Here is a 21,314-nt window from a genome sequence, read left to right on the forward strand (position 1 = left end):
TTATAATCCAGAGACAATTAAATTAGATATTTAATTCAAGTGGATTTTATAAAGATTTAATGGGATGCTGCCTGGCACTTAATTTCTTCACTGCATAGAAAACATATTAACATTTACTAAAGGGCTTATACAAACTATTAAAAACATTAAGCCCCCTGTTGGTAGGTTAAAAAAAAGGATGTGAATTCACGATTAACCAAATTACAAGAAACAAACGTTTGGGAGAATGTTTATTAAACAAACGTTTGGGAGAATGTTATTAAACAAACGTTTGGGAGAATGTTTAAACTCATAGCAATTAAATAAATTCAAAGAGCATGAGATGTCATTTCCTTTTATTAAATTAGTACTAATTTTTTTAAAAAAAGATAGGATGCTGGTGGCATTACCAGTTGGTACAGCTCATTGGAAAAAATATGTATCAAATTAGATTAATACTCATACATTTCAATCTAATAATCCCATTTCTGGGACTCTATCCTAAGGGAATATTCTAAAAATTGAAAAAAATTATAAACACGATAGTAACTACTTCATTATTACTTTTTTTTTTTTTTTTTTTTTTTGCGGTACGTGGGCCTCTCAGTGTTGTGGCCTCTCCCGTTGCGGAGCACAGGCTCCGGACGCGCAGGCTCAGCGGCCATGGCTCACGGGCCCAGCCGCTCCGCGGCATGTGGGATCTTCCCAGACCGGGGCACGAACCCGTGTCCCCCTCATTGGCAGGCGGACTCCCAACCACTGCGCCACCAGGGAAGCCCCATTATTACTTTTGATATTAACAAACCTGGGAACAACTTAAATTTGTAATAGATTGTTATGATGGACTGTTTTGCAGCTATTAAAATAAGAATAAAGACTTACTGAGCAGCACCTAAAAATGTTTATTATGATATAAAAAATATGCACATGTGATAATCAATATGAGAAAAATGCATCTTAAAACCATATGGAAATAGACCCACATAGTAATAATATTAGAGTCTTTGGGGAAACAGGAAAAAAATAATGCACTTAATTTCTTCACTGCGTAAAAAACATATTAACATTTACTAAAGGGCTTATACAAACTATTAAAAAAATTAAGTCTCTGTTGGTAGGTTAAAAAAAAGGACGTGAATTCACAGTTAGCCAAATTACAAGAAACAAACAGACGCTCTCTGTTTTCCTCTTTCTCCAAATCTTTTGTAAGATACTGTTAATTTTAAGATTAAAATTAGAGTTATAATCTAATGTATTCAGTCTGAAAAAAATATTTGTCCAGTGCCTCTTATGTGTCTGGGAAATTTGTTATAGCAATTCTGGGTTTTAAAAATGCCAGAATTTTTTCTCGTTATTTACTCCAGGGCAATAAAAAAAACAAAAAATTGTGCTTAGTGGACTATTTAGAATAAGTACTTCATATACAAGCTAAGATTTCAGGTGCTGTTATGTGTAACCTAAGCATTTTATGCCAGACTGTCAGCCCAACCCGTGTTAAATATAACGGTGTTGTGTCTCACTGTAGCCGTCTGCTTCGGGACTCATTCCAAAATTAACTTACCAGCTTACTCAGGTCATTCCACTGAGGAAAATGGGATCACAGTGATATATTAGCCATAACATCAGTGTGAACAAGACTTTGAATAACGCATCTCAGAGCGACACTCTAGGTAACTGGATTGGAGTAAGCTACACAAGGTCATTTGCAAAGTATTGTGGCATTATTTTAGTCGAAATTTTTAGTGAAAGAATGATAGAGTCACTCGTAGCTGTAAGAAAGAGTTTGAAAGATCACTTGCACACGTTGCCCAGTTTCCCCCAGTGGTAACATTTTACAGAACTATGGTACTGGGGTATTGACATGGTGCAGTCCTCCCATCTTACTCAGATTTCCCTGGTTGTATGTGTACTCCTTTGCGTATGTGTGTGCAAGGGTATGACGTTCTGTGTAATTGTATACCTGGGTCTGTTTGTGCATCCACCACAGTCAAGACACTGAACAGTTCCGTTGGCACCAGGATCCCTCCTGTTGTCCTTTTATAATCACACCCTCCCTCCTCTCACCATCCCCAACCCCTGGTAACCACTACCTTGTCCTCTGTTTGTGAAATTTTGTCATTTCAAAAATGTTGTATAAATGGAACTTTACAGTACATAACCTTTTGAGCCTAGCGTAACTCCCTGGTGAATCTTCCAAGTTGTTGCATGTATCAACAATTCGCTGCTTGTTAGTGTGGAGTAGGTATCCACGGTGTGGATGTACCACCCTTAAGCATTCATCTGGGCTGATTCCAGGTTTTGGCTCTTAAAATGATGCTGCCATGAACATTCATGTACAGCTGTTTGTGTGAACATAAAGTTTTCATTTCTCTGGGATAAAGGTCCAAGACTGCAGTTGCTGGGTCATACAGTAATTATGTACATGTTTAGTTTTTAAAGACTGCCAAACTGTTTTCTAGAATGTCTATCCTGTTTTATAGGCATACTCCAAGCAATGTATGGGAGATTTCTTCTTTACCAGCTTATTCTGAAGTCAAATTTGTGACAGTTTTCTTTACCTGAACCAAATAAGTTTGCTAAACATGCCCATGTTAAGTAGATTTAGAAAAGAAAACTATATCAGGGCATATCAGAAGCTCTTCCCTCTCACCCCACCCCCCCCAAAAAAAACCACCATTCTCTCAACTCTCACTAGACTAGCTTTACACAGTGGGTCAGTTTGAGAAATTTGGCCCCTTCAGTCTCTAGATAGCTAACAAAAAGGACTCAGTCCTCCTTTTGTAGATGTTGGGCCCGATCTATATCAATATCAAGATACTGTTCTAGACGTAATTTGTTTCTTTCTCCCTTGTTTTGACAATCTTGTTGTCTTCTAGAAAAAAAAATGTTTTTTTTTAAAGGACTCTTGGATACCCTAGACCAGCGTCTTCATTTTGCAGTGGCCAGAAATGAAGGCACTGGATTAGGAGTTAGAAGAACTGTGTTTGAGTCGTTCCTCTAATTAGCTGTGCCACTGTAAATACATCAGTTACCTTCTCTAAGTTCGCTCAGCTGGGTAAAATGCTCTCCAACTCTAGCACTTATCAGAATCACCTGGAGGACCTACAGGAGACCAGTTGCTGGGCCCCGCCCCTGGAGTTTCTGGTTGAGCAGGTCTAGAATGTAGCCTGAGGATTTGAGTTCCCAGGGGATGCCATTAAGTCTCCTCCAATGGAATAGAGCTTACTTTATTTTGTATTTGCCCTAGTGTCTGGGTCTCAACATATGTTTGAACGAACAAAGGAATTATAATGCATGGCATATTTGCCCATTTACAAGACAATTTATGTCAGGTAATAATAAATGCTGTTTAAATGAATGAATGGAAGTGAAAAAAGAGCGAATCTTCATTCTTAACAGCCTTTGACAAAGACCTCAGGGACAGTATTATTAGTAAACACTGGGTAATAGTTCCATTGTTTGCATGTGTACCTGGTTGTCTCTATAATATCTTCAATATTAGGTTAAAAATTTAAGTTTCTTGAAAGAAACAAATGACTCTGGTTATTTGGTTAAATGTATTGCTTTTTATAGTTTCTCAGAATTCCTAGTATTAAGGACTGTTGAATACATATTACTGACTGCCTGAATTGACTAAAATAAATGTTAGATTTGCCTGTATTTAAAAAAAAAAAAAAAGTCTGGTCCAGAGATGACACCTTGAGGACCCAGGCCAGATTATGCCAAAGTCCTCTGGGCCCAACAGTTAGTAACATCCCCTCACTTATCCACACGCCCCCTCAACGCCCCCCAAAAACCCCTCAAGTTTGCTTTCTGGTGGAATAAGTTATGCATTTATCCTTTTTTATTTTTTTTAAGTGACCCAGATATATAGCAGAATATAATACAGTCATTAAAAATGTCATAGAAGAATATTCACTGTCATGGGAAGATTACCACAATATATCATTAAGTTAAAAAGAAGCTACATATTACAAAACAGCATATGCAGAAATGTCCAGTTATACATAGAAAGTAAATCTAAAAAGATACATCCAAAACGCTTGATAGTAGTTACTCTGAATAATGAAGTTGCAAAAATTTTATTTTCCTCTTTCTGTGCGTTTCTCATTTTGTCTGTACCTAATATACTTATAGATCAGTTATGAAAACGAAAAATTACAATGAGCAATACAAGTCTTGATTTCTCTAAGTTTTAATCATTACAGTTAAGAACTTGTTGAATACCAACCAACACAAATAAGGCTCTTCAGGTATGAGAGAAAATTGTCCAGGAGGGTTTACAGAGGCAGCTACGACCTTCCTTAGCCCTTTCCCGAAAAAGTGTGGGAGCTCACTTTGTGCCGTTCTCCTTACTTGACAGAATTCTGCACTTATGCGCCTGAGTAGTCCCGGCCCCAGGAGCACTCGTTACAGCATCTCATCACTGCCTGCGTGATGTTTCCACAGAGCTTTTCCACTGTTCAGCAGTGGGATCCACAGCCACAGCCTCCCAAGCTAGTCCCTCCTCCCTCCTTGACAGCGGGTTAGAAAGTGTTTTACACGGATGAGGCTAGTCTCTCCTTTGGTTGCGTCTCTGTTAGAAAAATTAATATATACAGCTAAAATAGGAATTTTAAAATATCACTGAGATAAACCTATTTAGATGCCAGAAACCAGCTGTCTGCTATGGAAAGCTCTTTTGTCCCCCCACGTGGGTTCGTGTCCCCTCCTGGAATTTCTAACTGTACGCTGTCCCAAGTACATTGTCTTCTTCAACACCCATGCTTCTCAACATTATGATAGATCAGCATGAGCATGACTTCCTTGAAATATTATTTGTTGAAATGGTTTTGCTACTAAAAATGTCAATGAATTGATACTGTAGGAGAACACTCCATTTCTGGACTCTGGTGACGCCGTTTCTGAATAAACTTGTTTGATCAGAGGCATGTTGCCGGTAGGGCAGTGCAGTGGTGATTTTCATACCACCACTCCTGTCCAGAGCTGCAGTGGTACCACTGCCTTTCTGCCACGTTCCCTCGTGTACGTTCCCATAGGAATGAGAAACTAAAAGGACTTTCTGATTTATGAGTGACAGTGTATTTATTGTGGTGGTACTGTTTAACGTTATACATTTTAACACCCACCCATATTGGCATCATAGAATTTCCTTTAACAAATATGTTTTGTGCTTGAGAAAATATATTTTTATGTAACACCTAAAGACTGTTGCCATATAATGTTTGCCCCATGGGCTTACTATCATTAGCGAGGTTGGTGGGTTTGCCTTATATAACCAGGAGCTTTGGCAACTGCATCAGAAGGGCTTGTTCACCACAGTGCTGTTGTATTAGCACCATCCAACACCAGCAATGCTTCCACAACCCCATTACTCTGAAAGAGGTGCTGAGAAGCTTACATCCAGAACTTTCTTGCTTTGTTGAAGAATAGGCTCAGGACCCAGGAATCGCTGCTTTTGTCCATGTGTCCAGCCCCATCTGGAGAGGAAGAGGCATCGGTCGTCTTTACCCCACTCACATCTATGTCTTCTGGTACTTCACACGCTGCCCTCCGCTAGAAAGCATAGCTGTGCTTTGCTTCACTGGTTCCCGCTAGATGAAAATCACAAGCTTTTGATGGACCTGTAAATCATCCTATGCGTCCATGGCCTAAATAAAATACAAGGTAAGGGTTTAAATCCCTTTAAAGACACTGATCCTATTTGCTTTTTTCCCACTTTCTAAAGGCTTTTACAGAATTTGAGTTGGAAGGCCGCGCTGGTGTTTCCTTGGTCTAGTATTTCTGTCCGCATATAAGTGTGTGGACAGTGTCCACACAGGCGTTGTCATTTTAGTGGGATAAGATCTTCTTCCTCATTGTATTGCTTCTCACATCTTTGGTCCTTTGTTCCATCCTTCCTGTTTGCTAGTAGTTCCTTTAGCAAAGCCAGCATCTTTTAGTGGGAACAAAGTATACCCCACTCAGTGCCATGCCAGGTTTTATTGTCTCTCCTTGCCAACACACTATTCATAATTAGAGTAATAACTGCCTTGTTCGGGCTACTGCTTCAGAAATCGCACTTCCTTTCATAACCCAAGAATGATCCTTTTTCTGCCAGCAGGCATTAGGCGTCCGTCTTAGACTTATTCCAACCTATTAGAATCATCTCATGACTTGACTCTCCCCCACTCGCATGTTAGTGCCACGAGGGAATGCCTTCTCACTGTGGTCTGTGACTGGACAGTCACAGGCACATAGATGGTACTTAATCATCGAATGAATCGAGTGAATGAAGACAGCCTGCCAGCCCAGAGAGAGGACAATCTTATACTATTTATTCAGCACACAGAGTGGAGTCCAGGTGTCATCAGCACAGGCCTGATTGATGCTGCATTAGTGAGTTAGTAAATGGTTTGTACCCCATTGTGATTTAAGACTCGAAACAAATAATATGCTTGAAAAGGTCATTTTCTTTTATTATTTTTATATTTACATTGTATATTTTATTTTGTAAATGAAGTTTGAGCCTAGAAACTGGATTTTGTAATATAAAGTATAAACTTTTTTTCCATGCCATAACATTTATTCCAGACATAACTTTGAACAGGAGCCGTACCTAGACAAAAATATATATTTAAGGAATAGTTTTAAATATTTATTTTTTTAAGTCTACAGTACCCTTTAAAAGGAACATTTGTGTATGGCTATGCTACTTATTCTAAAGAGACTTTTCTAAAGCTCACAATTATTATGAAACTCACAGTTTCCAGTATTGTACAGTTTTATCTGTCTTGTTTAGTGCACCTCAAAGCATTTATGTAGGATTTTTTTTTTAATATTAATTTTATCTTGTGCAGTCTGCCTTGACAGCATGTCTTTTTATTGATTGAAATTCCAGCTCTATGTTGAGAAATAGAATTTCATAGTATAATTTTGTTAACTAAGATAACGAGAACATTCAAAAGTGTTTAACATATTTGCGCAATTGTACAGAAGCATTATAAACTGAACATTTGGTCAGCCGTTACAGCAGCCTGGCCCTGTTTATGGTAGTTTAAGAAGATTGTTTTTAGATGGTGACTCAAAGCAGAGGCATTATTTTTAGACATTTTCATTCTCTCTCCCCTTTTCCTTTCCCAAGTGTCCAAATCCAGGAGGAGAGAACAGGGAGAGTCAAATGTTACAGCCAACTCCAGAGTCCTGTCTTCCCTGGTTTCTAATAATTATTTATACTTCTGTAACTATATATTCCAGGAATGTAACAACGGAGCCTGAAGCTGTAGCTGTATTCATAGACTCTGCAAAGCTTTAAAACTTCTTACTTTGGGGAATAAAACTGAAAAGATGAAATACAGAGATTCTTCTCAGTGTAGTAGAACAAAATAAAATTATCCTGTCTTAAAATAAATGGCAGTTAGGGAAAACAATTTTTCCTGTCATGGACAAAAGCTAGGGAACACAAAATCAACATCTGAAATATGTTAACTCACAGTGTTTTAAATAAAAAGAAGCTAAAATGCATCGTACAATACCTGTTCCCAAGGATGATTGCAGTTTCTTGTTATTAAGTCCTGCAAAACACATAGTGTCCTTGGCAGGCGGCACTATAAAAAAGAACGATGGAAAAAAGAAAAGACGTATTAGGTCAACTTAAATTTCTTTTCTTTTTTGCTGGGGACTCCATTTTGCATTATTTGTTTTAATGAGCTCAGCCTCATGTAGTTTTCTCCATCCTGTGTCCATATTCACAGGCATGCCAAAGAAAATAAATCTTTCATACTTGAGACAATAATGAGGATTAGAAGTCCCCCAACCTGTGCAGTTTTATCTTGATCATCTATCTGTAAACTTACCAGGGGAAAAGGCATGGATTAGAAATCAAAATTTCTTCCTAAAACCACCATTGCCACTTACTAGCTTTGCATCCTGAGCGAGCCACTTAGTTTTTCTGAGCTTCTGTTTCTTCATTTGTAAAACAAAGTTTCGAATGCCTGCATTACCTAAATCACCAGACTGTGCTGAGGATGAAAAGAGTTAAAATAGGAAAGTGTTTTACAGGTTTCAGGTAGGTCCTGTTATAATTCCCATTTTGCAGACAAGGAAAGGCTGAGAGAGGTTAACAAGCTTGTCGAAGGTCACAGAGAGATCTAATTCTAAATTTCAGCATTTTCAAGCACTGGCAGTGTTGATGTTTTGAGACTGATAGTTCTTTCTTATGGGGAGCTGTCCTGCACATAACTGGACGTTTAGCAGCATCCCTACCTCTCTACCCACTAGATGCCATTAGCATCCCCCAAGTTGTGCCAACCAAAAATATCTCCAGGGACTCCCCTGGCGGTCCAGTGGTTGGGACTCCGGGCTTCCACTTCAGGGGGCTTGGGTTTGATCCCTGGTCTGGGAACTAAGATCCCACATGCTGTGACACATACAAAAAAAATCTCCAGACACTACCAAATGACCCCTGGTGGGCGAAATTGTCCCAAGGAGAGAACCACCGGTCTGTATGGTTCCAGAGCCAAAGTTCTTAACCATTTTTATGATGACATTTATCATCATCAGTTATTCTAAGTAGTTCCTGGTTGGAATACTCCATGACACAGCAGTTTTCAGAATTCAAAAAGAGATAACTGGGTTTTATTCATCGTCTTTGTGTCTCTGAGTATCAGCAGTGGTATTGGCATCTTGGGAATCTCCCTGTAAACTGTTCTTGAAGAAGCAGAATGTCCCCACGGGGATGCTAACCACCGTGAGCGAGAAGTCAGACTCAGTGACCCCCGAAGTCCCCTTCCCTGGGATTCTGTGATCATTCCCTAAAGGACCCAGCTGGTCTGTCTTCAACAGCCCCTTCTCATCAGAATATTCATGGGCTCCTAATGTCTGTCATCTGAGAGGCCAGGGAGGGAAACACAAGTATTTTCATAAGCATTCTCTCATTTACTCTTCACAATAAGCCCTTGAGGTTTGCATCCGTTTTCCATAAGAAGGGGTGAGCTCACATCCTTCTACTCTCCTATCTTGTCCCCTCCGCATTCCATGTTTATATTTTGTTTAGGAATCTTAACCTCTCTTCTGTGCCTGCTCCTTCAACTTTGTTCTCATTGCAGAACTTGATGTAAAAACTCAGCGGGAAGTTGATATGGAAACTCAGCAGGGGCCTTTCTCACCAGCACTGTATGAAGAGTAACATCCTTCTGAATTACTCAACATAAAGCAGATGGCTTTTGCCCTGCACGACTCTTCACTTTTCCTATCCCCTTAACAGGGATCATTAAATACATACCTCCTTCAACTGCGTTTGGGGACTTAAGTACCAAATGTCCAAGAGTAGAATGTTTTGCTTCTGCTGCTCACTCTTTCCCCCCAAAAAAGGCCTGGGACGAGCTTTCTAACTGCCCCGTGTTTCTCCATCTTTATCTCTAACCTACATTCCACTCTCTTCCTGGTGCTGGCAACTTCCCAATTTATTATCACCCCTGAACCCTGAGCTAGAATTTTCTAAGTGTTTATGATTGACTTTATTATGTTTGTTTCTCCTTTAGCTAAAACTCTTGAGAAATTCGATGCATTTGATCTGGACCTTATTAAATATAGTCTGAAAATATTTTGTACCTAAGCCTGTGTGAATTAAAATGTTTTAAAACAACCGAGTTTTAAGATAAATCGCTGCTGGCAGGCCCAATAAATATGATGCAATTAAAAGCATTGGCATGACCCGAAGAGAGACTGGTATAATTACCGATCGTAATGAGAAACTGGAATTGCCCAGGAGTCTTCGGGATTTGGAATAATGCTCATGGAAGACCCAAAGCAGCCGTTTGAACCAATGGGAAAGAGAACTGGGTTACTTCACGGCAATACAACTTGAGTGTCAATTTAAACTCCTTTTTTTCCTTTAAAATGCATGTGAATTATTTTAACTACTGTATGGTTCATTTAAAAAGGACTAAATCTGCTCCTGCTGTGAAATGGCAACGTCTGGCCCGACTAAGAGTCGTTTTTCTTTGTAGACCTGTGAGCATCCTTACCGAGCAGACTTACCTGATTCAGGTTTGATGTGTACTCAGCCATTTCATCACATTCTATAAGGAAAGCACTGTGGGTTTTTCTTCCTTTTCCAGGTGGCCTTTTTGAAGATGTAACTGCGGGAGCTGACACATTCCTCTCCACAGCACGGGGCGCACCGGCAGCCAGCCGTCGGCCCAGTGGGCAACAATTACAGAGACAAGAACCCAGCTACAGAATGAGAACAGGGCATCACAGTTTTGAGTTTACCTGCCTGCATATATTCTCTAAGAGAAGAGTTAACTTAAAACCTTTGAAAAACCAAGGCTGTGAAGAAAGTCATAGTAGCAGGTTGAGAGATAAGTATAGAATTTACGTCTCTATTTCCCACCGAGAGGAGTATTCAGATATGTGCTGTGTCAGCACCACCTGGAGAGAGAGAGCTGGTGGAGACCCATCTGTCCTGTGCGGAATGCGGCAAGGGGCTTCACTGGTAGAATTGAATGCTAGCTGCTGCAAATCTTAGGACATACACTTGCAGAGAACTTCGCAGGCTCGTATAAAAACATTGTTTTAAAAGAAAATATGGAATTTTGTATACCTTATTCAGAGGAGATGCTCAGTAAATAAATGTTTGTTGAATGCATGATTATCAAATTAAAGGGTTTCCCGTTTATGCAAACCTGTATGTGTTCCTTTTGTTCTTTATTTCCTTTACTAAATACTGCTTCAGATCAATACATATACCTCACTGACATCCTGTTACAGAGTTGTCTGAGCCCTTGTGTGCCAGAGCAGGTGGTGAGGAAACCACTGAATGAGAATGACAGAGCTGGAGGGGGTCCTTCAGGGCATAGGCCTCGCCCCTCATTTTACAGAGAAGGTTTCAGACTTGTTGGTAATCATACAGTAGGAGCAACTCTGGGACTGGAGCCAAGCAGATCCTCCCTGCCCACTCCTCAAGGGAGGACAGTCTCTGGATTTGCAGCTATATCTGCTTCTCATCAAGCCTGTTTGTTACCAAACTCAGGTTCAGCTGCTCGCCGCTTGAAAGCCAATACTCCAGAGACGAGTGTTGGTTGGAAGAGAAAAGCTGCTTTATTCAGGAGGCCAGCAACCTGGGGAGATGGCGGACTTGTGGTCAAAAACGAACTCCAAAGATTCTGCTCAACCACGGAAGTTTTTAAAGGGAGAATCATTTGGGGAGGGGGTCTGAGTCTTCATTTTCTTCTAGAGTGTGCAGACTTTCTTCCGATTGGCTGTTGGTGAGGTAACAGGGCGGTGCTCCAAGAATCTTGCGCTCAACCTGAAGTTACCATCCTCCACTTGGATGGGGGGGTCTTAGTTCCTGCAGAAGATATTGTTATGTGTATCCCTTGAGGAGGAACCAGGACCCTGATGTAATCACTGCACTATTGTTTCTTGACTCATCCTTAGTTTCTGCATTCCTTCCCTTCTCGGATTAGCAACTGTTTGAATCTGCCCTTTGGAACTCAGGGAAGGTCTAGGAGGCCGAATGAAGCCTATTTCCTACAAACAAGAAATCGGGGACATGGAAAGGAGTTGTACCCAGGAGGGTCCTCCTTTGTTTTGTATTGGCATTAATCCTACCCTACAGACCACCTAATGCCTCTTTACTCATAAAGAGTAAATCTGTCCCCTGATTTCCTAACACCCTCAACATAGGGGTCACTGGCGTTGTGATTTAGTGAACCTTTCATGATTTCTTCTTCCGTGTAGTTTTAACCAAAACACAGGTCCTACCAGCAGAGCAGTGGTATAATATTCCTAATTCTGTGGCTGGTGAACGGACATAGGAAGAAAACCCCTCCGGCTGATCCTGCAGGGTCATTTTATTAAGCGCAGTTTGAAACGTTAAAGTTCTGAGTATGACGTCCAAGACTCACAGCCATAAGGGAGAGGTGGTTTGACATCACTGAAGCTACTGAACTCCCAAACACCTTGCTGACTTTTGGTGCTTTTGATTTCTGTCTGTCAGTACAGAGCAGGGTTTTCAACCTCGGCACTATTTACATTTGGGGCCCCAGAAGGCTTTGTTTTGGAGACTGTCCTGTGCTGTGGGGAGGAAAAACCTTTCTTCCTAAACCCTCCTAGGTTCAGTGGCTGGGGCTTGCACATCAAGCTGACAAAAGACAGATTAACGACAGAAAAATAAAACCAGCCTAATTACATACATCTGCACAGAAGTTTCACAAAGACATGAGACTTTAGGAAGTGGCCAGATGATCGAAATTTATCTACCATCTTAGAATAAACAAAGAAAAGGGAGTTTGCGGCTTCTGGGCAGGGGGAGGCAAGTTCTAGGAAGGTGAGGGGAGGAAATACGTGGTAAATAAGGGTTGTCTTGTTTTGTTGGTAATAGTTTCTCCGATTATAAGAGTTGTCTCCAGGTGTAGATGTTTTCCTGATACAGAGACATCTTTATAAATGGGAATTTCCTTTATAAATGTAAATTTCCTTTACAAATGGAGAAATTTAGACTTCATTTTTAGGCAGTTAAGGGGAGGTTAAAAAGCTTTTCTTGCCTCTGCTCATTCTCAGTTGTCTTTAGCTCAAAATAATCCTTATACCAGAGTGGCGTATTTTGGGGTGACATATTCTGGTACCCATCAGTACGTTGGACAATGTTTAGCAGCATCCCTGGCCTCTATCCACCAGATGCCAGTTGCTCCCTCCTCCAGTTGTGACAACCAAAAATGTCTGCAGACATTGCCCCGGTGGCTGAAACGGACCCCAGTTGAGAACCACTGCTATTGAGGATGTGTCCTGAGAACAACATGTGGTGGTTGCCTGTAGCGGCGTATCGCCAATGACACAGTCATTCACAAAATCTGAGTCTTTTTCTGGCACGTGGCCTGGCTTTAGTATAATCTTGTTTTCGCAAATGGACACTGCTGATGAATACCATTGTGTGACTATTTCTTAAGAGGTCAGTTTGTTTTGATCTAATTGTTGGAGGTTGGAATAAATTAGATGAAGCAGAGTTCAACCTGTGCCTAAAATAGAATTTCCTTCTGAGATAGTTTTTCTCCCTCTGGAAAAGAAACCCATACCATACTAATGTTTGTTTAGTTTAGATGGTAAAGGTGCTCGTGATTCAAAAGATAACTCTACCACTCACCAAAACCCAACTAGAAAAGTATTCTGATTTACTAATCTTGTCTAAGTAAAATCAGGTTAAGTCAAATATAGTGACACTCCTTCACCTCTGTCTGGGGTCTGAATGGGAACCAAGCCAATGAGAGCTAAGCCCACCCCCCTCCTTTCTGTTGGCAGAGGCGGGCAACGCAAGGTGGAGTGGCTGTGAGGGACTCTGAAGGAGGGGTGGGAACCAAAGGAGGGGACACACACACACACACACACACACACACACACACACGCACGGCAGATTTCTGTCCACACACTTTAGTTACCATGGGTGAAGCTGCATCTGTCGTGCCACCTGAAATCTTGTCATGGTGAAGTTCTCAGGCTCAGTCGGTCTCCATTGGTTCTCCCAGGGCTAGGAGGGGAAGGCCAGCACAGGTCAGCTAGTGCCCAGAGGGAGCTGAATGTAAACATCAAGTCACTGGGTAGGTCTGAGAATAACATGTCTAAACCTGGGAGAGTTTATTTCTTTGGGACCACAGCGGGTGGGAAAAGAAGGGAAATGGGAGGTTTTCTATCTGACTTCCTCTTTGTACAGAGAAAATTGCTTCTGTGTGTGTGTGTGTGTGTGTGTGTGTGTGTGTGTGTGTGTGTGAATTTAGTAAACCACGTTAGGAGGGCTAGAGAGAATTGAAACAGGCTGTACAACCTTAATGTTGTCCCTTGAAAATCATTCCACGCTAGCCTCCTGTGTCTTGTGAATACAATTCCAGAATCTATTCCATAGCATTCCTAGATAATGGTACTGAGAATTTTGAACAGTAAGAGGTTACCAAGGGCCAGAAGCACAGTAAAATATCAATTTCCAGTCCATTTTTTTACATCTAAAAACTTAAATCACTTAAGTTGTGAACAAATAAGATCAACGAGCATTGCTCACCCCTCATCCTACTAGGGTTACGTGGTAACACACTGCAGTGACTGACCAGCAGTGCACCCTGAGAGGAATTTGGGATGGAAAACCAGAGGAGGCACTCTGCTTAAACAAGCAGCCTCCTTAGATAGTTAGATGCATATCTCAGGAAGAATGTTATGAACCCAGAGTGTTGCATCTTTCCATACATAGGAAGGCACTAAAATCATGAACTTGAGATATCTATTCTTTGCGATTAGCAGTAATCTTTTACCAAGGTGTGTGCTAGACTGCATGTATGACCTCACCAAAAGTCATATATAAATGGGCCACTCCCCTACTTCCTTGGAGCAGTTTTCTCAGAGCTAATTGATTGGCTGTCTCCTGGGCTATAGTCCTCAATAAGACCCTGAGTAAAACTTAAACTCACAACCTTTATGTTGTGTGCTTTTTCTTTAAGTTGACAAAGTGATTATCTCTTAAATCACATATCGCTTAAATAAGTGGTTTTGTGAACGTATTATCACCTAGTGTAATTACAGTACATAGATCCTGTCGAACATTTCTACCGGCCACCCATTCCGGCAAACCAATCTCTGAGGTTTCTTCATTTAACATGTATTTATCGAATGCCTTCTACGTGCCAGACACAGTTATGGGTACAACAGATAGAATCAATAAAACAAAGTCCCTACCCTCACAGAGCTTACATTTTCATGGGGGAGCTGACCAAAAAAGTACTATATGTTATTGTAAAATGCTATGTTATACAATAGTATAATTTCTAAAAATAATAAATACAATAAGAAAAAACTGGGTAAAGGGAGAGTGAAGGGAAGTCCAACTTGAGCCTAAAGTGTACAAAATATTTCAACTCCATGAAAAGTGACTGTGGAGACACATTATTAAATGCCAACAGATTGAGTAGAAACCACAAACTTACATCATTTTGCCGAAAGTACCTTGACTAAACAAGATACACCAGTGTTAGCAAAGGTTGTTTGATTTCAGTGATTACAGAAAAGCTGACTAGATCTCAGATGTAATTGGCTTTGTCGTAACCACTTTGGTAATTAAACCCATCAGTAGCCCGTGCAGTAAAAAGTGCTGACAAGGTTAAATGGTTTTGCATAGAAAAAGCCAGCCTAGTTGTTGACCCTGTAACATTTGTTTTTGTTCTTAGCATATAACAAAGATTAATTGGGACTCATGTTTCATTGTAATTCAGGATGTGGGGATGACTGGTACATCTTATTCTGTAGTTAGAAAAGCATTAACATTTATCTTACACATCAGAGGGGTGGTTCCCACTAACTGCTTATCTAAGCGTTCTACACATTCTTAAATAATCTTTATACTCAGCGGCATTCAGTGTGACTTAATATAATGATTTCTCTTCCTTTGCCTCTTGAGATGCCTCCGGCTTTTATCTATTGAATCGAGCTCATCATTCCTTAATCTGGGAGAAAAAGTTGGGGGGACTTACATGGAAATAAATTCTTTTAAGAGGTAAATTCTCTAGTTTTAAGAAAATGACAAGAGAAACATTTGGTCAAAACATTTTAAAAAGCATCCAACCTATCCTAATATTCTTTTAAAAACATGAGTCCATTTTCATTGAGGAATAGACAAAACTAATTCATTCTCAATCCTGTTATAGATAAATTAAGAAACCCATTTTCAGGGTCCCACAATTATTCTAGGGTCCTCGGGCTACAAGGTACAATTAGCAGGGTGCAGGATTTGTGTCCCCTTTCTGCCTTGCAGTAGACCTATCTGTGACCTTCCACAGCCTTTCTTTAATATTTTTATTTGATCTCTTAACATTTCGTGGATTAAAACTTTTTCCTCCTATTTTATTATTTGTTTTGGAGGCAAAAAAATGAGAAGAATCTTTATGGCCAAAATTTGTTTATACACACTCCATCAGTATGTTGGTTGCAAATTTCAGTACAACTACCAAAAGACCTAAATCGGGAACAAGTAGGTAACCTAATTCAAAACGATTGCAGCAGTAAATTGCCTGTTTGGAATGTCTGGCTGAACCTTTTCTAAACTCAAGAAAAATGGGAATTGTTACCCTTTGCCCAGAACTGTTCCAGGCTTGAGGAGGCCATTGGCAGGCTCTCTGCAGACTTAAGCTGGGAAAGGAATTATAGAAGCAAAGCATTTTGTAAGTTCCCATACAATAATGGAATCTCTGTTTCTTCATTGAGTCTTAGGAAACCAGTGCTTGGAAACAGAAAACAGATCTCTGACCTGTATCTCCCTTTATATTTCCCACCCCCTTCCCCATCCGTCCTTAAGCAACACCATTTCTAGGAAAATGAACCAGAAGCACCTGCCTTGGTTACTCCTATACTCCCTTCCAGAATCGAGACTTAAGGGTCAGCTCGGTGCTCTGTGATGACCTAGATGGGCGGGATGGGGGGGATGTGAGGGAGGGAGGTCCATGAGGGAGGGGATATATGTGTACATATGGCTGCTTCACTTCGTTGTACAGCAGAAGCTAACATCACATTGTAAAGCAATGATACTCCAATTTTTAAAAAAAGGCTTAAGGATTGGAAACTGGTGTGGCCTCTTCTCTTGAAACTTTGATTTCATAGAATGGTGACAGTATCAAAATTAGTCATCCTTCCATAATAGTACATATTGGACTCAGAGAGTATACCATCCCCACAAATATTCCGAATAATAAACTCGACAAAGGGCACTGTAAATTCTCTCAGTTGTTCATATGATTACAAAGTTTAGTGCAAATGTTAAGAAAGAATTCTTGAAATAAGGTACATAAAGTAATAAAGGAATTGAACTAAAATTCTGCATTTTAATTCAGTTAAACCTGAGAAGGGATGTCAAGAAGAAAAGAAAAAGTGGCCAAGGTTCTTTCTCATCTAGCACAGCAGAAGATGCTGTTTTATGGTTGAAATTAAGAGAAAAATAAGTTGAAATATATTTGTAAATTTTTTTAAAGAAATCATGAGCAAATTGGAAATGTATGTGTTAGAAATCACTAGAGGAAACAAAGAGACTCGATCAATAAAACATTTCCTATATGTACCTTTCCAACCCTGTGATAATTGTTCAAGGCAATTTTAGAAAAGCCTGTTTCGATACTTGTATTTATTTGTTCCTCTGCTTTATTCCATCACAAATGAGTGATGAGAGCAAACCACTGGTGTGGACCGCAACGACTGTAGGAGTTTAAAGAGGTCCCTCCCAATGAATATGGCTGGAGAAGATGTCCTTGTTTGGATGAGGCAGGACTTGATGTGGGCCTTCAATGATCACTAAATTTGTAAAGACAGGAAGATGGAGACACTCAGGAAGAGCATTTCAGGGTATTAAGAACATTTGGCTCGTTTGGAGGAGTTGAGATGGAAGAGTGAATAAGATAGAAAAAGAGTTCTTGTTAGATGGTGGAAGTCACTGAATGCCATCATGAAACCATAGAATCTTCCTTCTGACTTCTCCAGATTGAGCACAACATGAACAAGAGACACATTTTTCTTTTGTGCCCCTGAGGGCCTTTTGAGCTCTGGGATTTAGCTGCAGTGGTTAAGAGTGAAAGGCGCTAGAGTCAGACTGCTTGGGTTGAAATGTCACCTCTGTAATGAGCAAGTTACTAACCTCATCTTTATTTTTTGTTTTGTTTTGTTTTACATTTTTATTAGAGTATAGTTGATTTACAATGTTGTGTTACTTTTCTGCTGTACAGCAAAGTGAATCAGTTATACATATACATATATCCACTCTTTTTTAGATTCTTTTCCCATATAGGTCATTATGGAGTATTGAGTGCAGTTCTCTGTGCTATACAGTAGGTCCTTATTAGTTATCTATTTTTGGTATAGTAGTGTGTAAATCCCAATCCCCCAATTTATCCCTCCCTTCCCTTTCCCCCCTGGTAACCATGAGATTGTTTTCTGCATCTGTGACTCTATTTCTGTTTTGTAAATAAGTTCATTTGTACTATTTTTTTAGATTCCACATATAAGCAATATCACACAATATTTGTCCTTCTCTGTCCGACTTACTTCACTCAGTATGACAATCTCTAGGTCCATCTATATTGCTGCAAATAGCATTATTCTGTTCTATTTTTATGGCTGAGTAATATTCCATGGTATATATGTACCACATCTTCTTTTTTTTTATATATAAATTTATTTAGTTTTGGCTGCGTTGGGTCTTCATTGCTGCTCTCAGGGCTTTCTCCAGTTGCGGTGAGCGGGGGCTACTCTTCCTTGCAGTGCACGGGCTTCTCATTGTACCACATCTTCTTTATCCGTTCCTCTGTCAATGGACACTTAGGTTGCTTCCATGTCTTGGCTATTGTAAATAGTACTGCAGTGAACATTGGGATGCATGTATCTTTTCGAATTATGGTTTTCTCTGGGTATATGCCCAGGAGTGGGATTGCTGGATCATATGGTAGCTCTATTTTTAGGTTTTTAAGGAACCTCCATACTGTTCTCCATAGTGGCCGTACCAATTTACATTCCGCCCAACAGTGTAGGAGGGGTCCCTTTTCTCCACTCCCTCTCCAAAATTTATTGGTTGTAGATTTTTTGTTGATGGCCATTCTGACTGGTGTGAGGTGATGCCTCACTGTAGTTTTAATTTGCATTTCTCTAATAATTAGTGATGTTGAGCATGTTTTCATGTGCCTTTTGGTCATCTGTAACCTCATCTTTAAATTGGGGTAAAAAAAATTAACATCTATGTCACAGGGATTTTTGAGTATTACATGGGTTAAGATACTCATAGTGTTTAGAAGAGTGCCTGGCACACTGTGCACCACACATTTTAGCTATAGCTATTATTCTGTTAGCTATTCTTTGCCACTCCTCCTTCCCATTGCCTATGAAATTTATTTTCTGAGATTTTAAGCAGGAGAATGACATGATAAAGGTGGTACATTAGGAAAATTAATCTGGTAGCAGAGCACCCAGTAGATTGAGAAGAAAAGGAAGATCTATTGTTAGGAAACAAGAAGAGGCTTTCCAATTCCAAAAAAACTGTCAAAGAGAGTCTTGATGGAAAAACTTCATCAGTGCTTTTCCTGGTCAGTTCTTAAATATTTTTGAAGGCCATTAAAAGTACAGTAGGATACATACTTTTCCAGCTGCATCAGCTCTGATCTACCACGGTGCAGGAAAACCCATTCTCAGCACTTTCACATAGACCTTTTACCATGAGTTCTTTTTCCGTATTCTCTTGTGAGCAGAAAAGCTTCTGCAAAACTCTTTAAGAGAGGAAAGGAAGCCAGCCCAGAAGTTTCTGACCAGTTCAATTTACCTTTTATATAATTTCCAAAAGTAGCAGGAGTTCTTTTTCATTCAGTGCCACTGGTTCCCAGGAGACCAAGGTGGAGTCTTCATGGTGAACAAGCCTTATTCCCTTATATTCTTAATTTTCTTGTGTATTTTTCTCCCTCCCTTATGTTCAAGCATCAGGCTCTGGGGTCACAGCAGTGTAAAATATGGGTACTCAACCAGAAATACCACAGATGGGAAAGAAGTTGTTGAATATGTTACTAAATTTCAGATAAGCGATCACTTTTCTTCTTAGAGAATAACTCAGCATATTCTTGAAATGAATTAGGACCTAATATTTGAGTAACGTATGTTTATGTAGACTACTGTAGTCAACTTCATCATAGGGAGGTAGACAAATGGGGTCAGACGAGCAAGAATAAACTGTAGTTCTCTGGTTCTTATCTTCACCTGCTATTGAAAGTCCTGCAGCTCCCTGCAGAATTTTCTATATCTAGGTGGTGATCATATAAATCATCTACCAGCTATCACCTACCCCATGGCGTCTGCCATTTTCTTCTTCTTTTATCCAGCATCATTTGGTGCTGGTGGTCTCCACTGCTGAGGTGTCCATGGTGGGGCTGTTGTCTGTGAGCATGGTGTCTCTTATTCCTGGATGCCCCCCATTGGAGCAAAAGGGTGCAGTTGTCTCGGAAGCTTGGATAAGCCCAATGGTCTTCTGTGTAGGGTGCAGAAGTAGGAGAATGTTGAGTGTCTCCAGGTTGTGTCACACTTTGTGACAGAAATCCCAAAGCAGTGTTTCCCTGCCCCCCAGTGTCTATAGTTTGTTTTTAGTAAAAATTGCTTATCAATTTTTAAAATTCGAAGTCCCCATCCCATAGCTGGACTTAAAGACAAATTTTGAGTATGACACACTAAAATGCCACTTTTGAACCAAGCCCACGTGCAGAATTCTATCTTCTTATGAAATGATTTTCTCCCAGGAAGTTTCTTGGACCCAGATGTTGCCACTGTTTGGATGAAGATGGGACTGAAATACATTTATATATTTTTGACTGTTCTACCTTTACAGAAGTGTTGTAACTTAAGCATTAACCAATTTTTTCTTCTGTTTTAATTTTCAAGCAGTGTAGCAGTGTAGAATTACTAAATTTGTGGCTATGGTTATGGTGAAAATTTATGGAATCCAGCTGATTTTTGCAATTACATTCTGTCCTAGAAAAGCTGTCTTCAAGAAAGCCAAGCACTGTAAGATATCACTTATATGTGGAATATAAAAAAGTTCAACCTGTAAAAAACAGAGTAAAATGGTAGTTACTAGGGGCTGAGAACTGGGGTAATAAGACTGATGGTGTTTAAGGGTACAAACTTATAATGAGTAATAAATAAGCCATAGAGCTCTAATGCACAGTATAATGAATATCGACAATAATATTGTACTATAATTGTGTAAGGTGATAAATATCACTACATTGGCAATATGAGAATATAAATGTATCGAAGTAACACATTGCACACCCTAACCATATATAATGTTACATGCATTTATTCATTCAAATTTTTTTTTTAATTAAAAGAGTATGGGGCTTCCCTGGTGGCGCAGTGGTTGGGAGTCCGCCTGCCGATGCAGGGGACACGGGTTCGTGCCCCGGTCCGGGAGGATCCCACATGCCGCGGAGCGGCTGGGTCTGTGGGCCATGGCCGCTGAGCCTGCGCGTCCGGAGCCTGTGCTCCGCAACGGGAGAGGCCACAACAGTGAGAGGCCCGAGTACCGCAAAAAAAAAAAAAAAAAAAAAAAAATTGCTATGAAGCAAAACTTTCATGTAGAGCTTCCAACTGAACTTCAGAATCAATTTATAATGATTCTTGTGTTTTATTTTGTATAATAAAGCTAAACAAGAGTTAGAACTTTTTGAAGGCTAAAAGCTCCTTGAGGGCAGGCCCAGTGTTTATTCGTCTCCTTAACCCTGTGTTCAGCATGGTGTCTGGTACAGAGAAGGCATTCAATAAGTTGTTGCCTTCATTAATTACTCTACTGGGGACAATAA

The 21,314-nt window shown here is 40.1% G+C and overlaps 1 protein-coding gene across 4 annotated transcripts in view; it reads left to right on the forward strand.

The window, feature by feature from the left end:
* Positions 1-21,314, forward strand: part of UBE3D (ubiquitin protein ligase E3D) — a 317,055-nt gene that overhangs the window by 140,611 nt on the left and 155,130 nt on the right. The window contains exon 10 of one of the 4 annotated variants that reach the window (XM_033428546.2): positions 9,501-10,645. The exons of 2 other annotated variants lie outside the window; for them this stretch is intronic. In XM_033428546.2, the coding sequence (XP_033284437.1) occupies positions 9,501-9,557 (57 nt within the window). In that variant the 3' untranslated portion in view covers positions 9,558-10,645. Of the gene's footprint in view, positions 1-9,500; positions 10,646-21,314 lie in introns of those variants that run through there. One more of the 4 variants, XM_033428548.2, reaches the window with a different exon arrangement.

Source organism: Orcinus orca, chromosome 12 (genome assembly GCF_937001465.1).
Source record: "Orcinus orca chromosome 12, mOrcOrc1.1, whole genome shotgun sequence".
In the NCBI taxonomy this organism is placed as follows: domain Eukaryota; kingdom Metazoa; phylum Chordata; class Mammalia; order Artiodactyla; family Delphinidae; genus Orcinus; species Orcinus orca.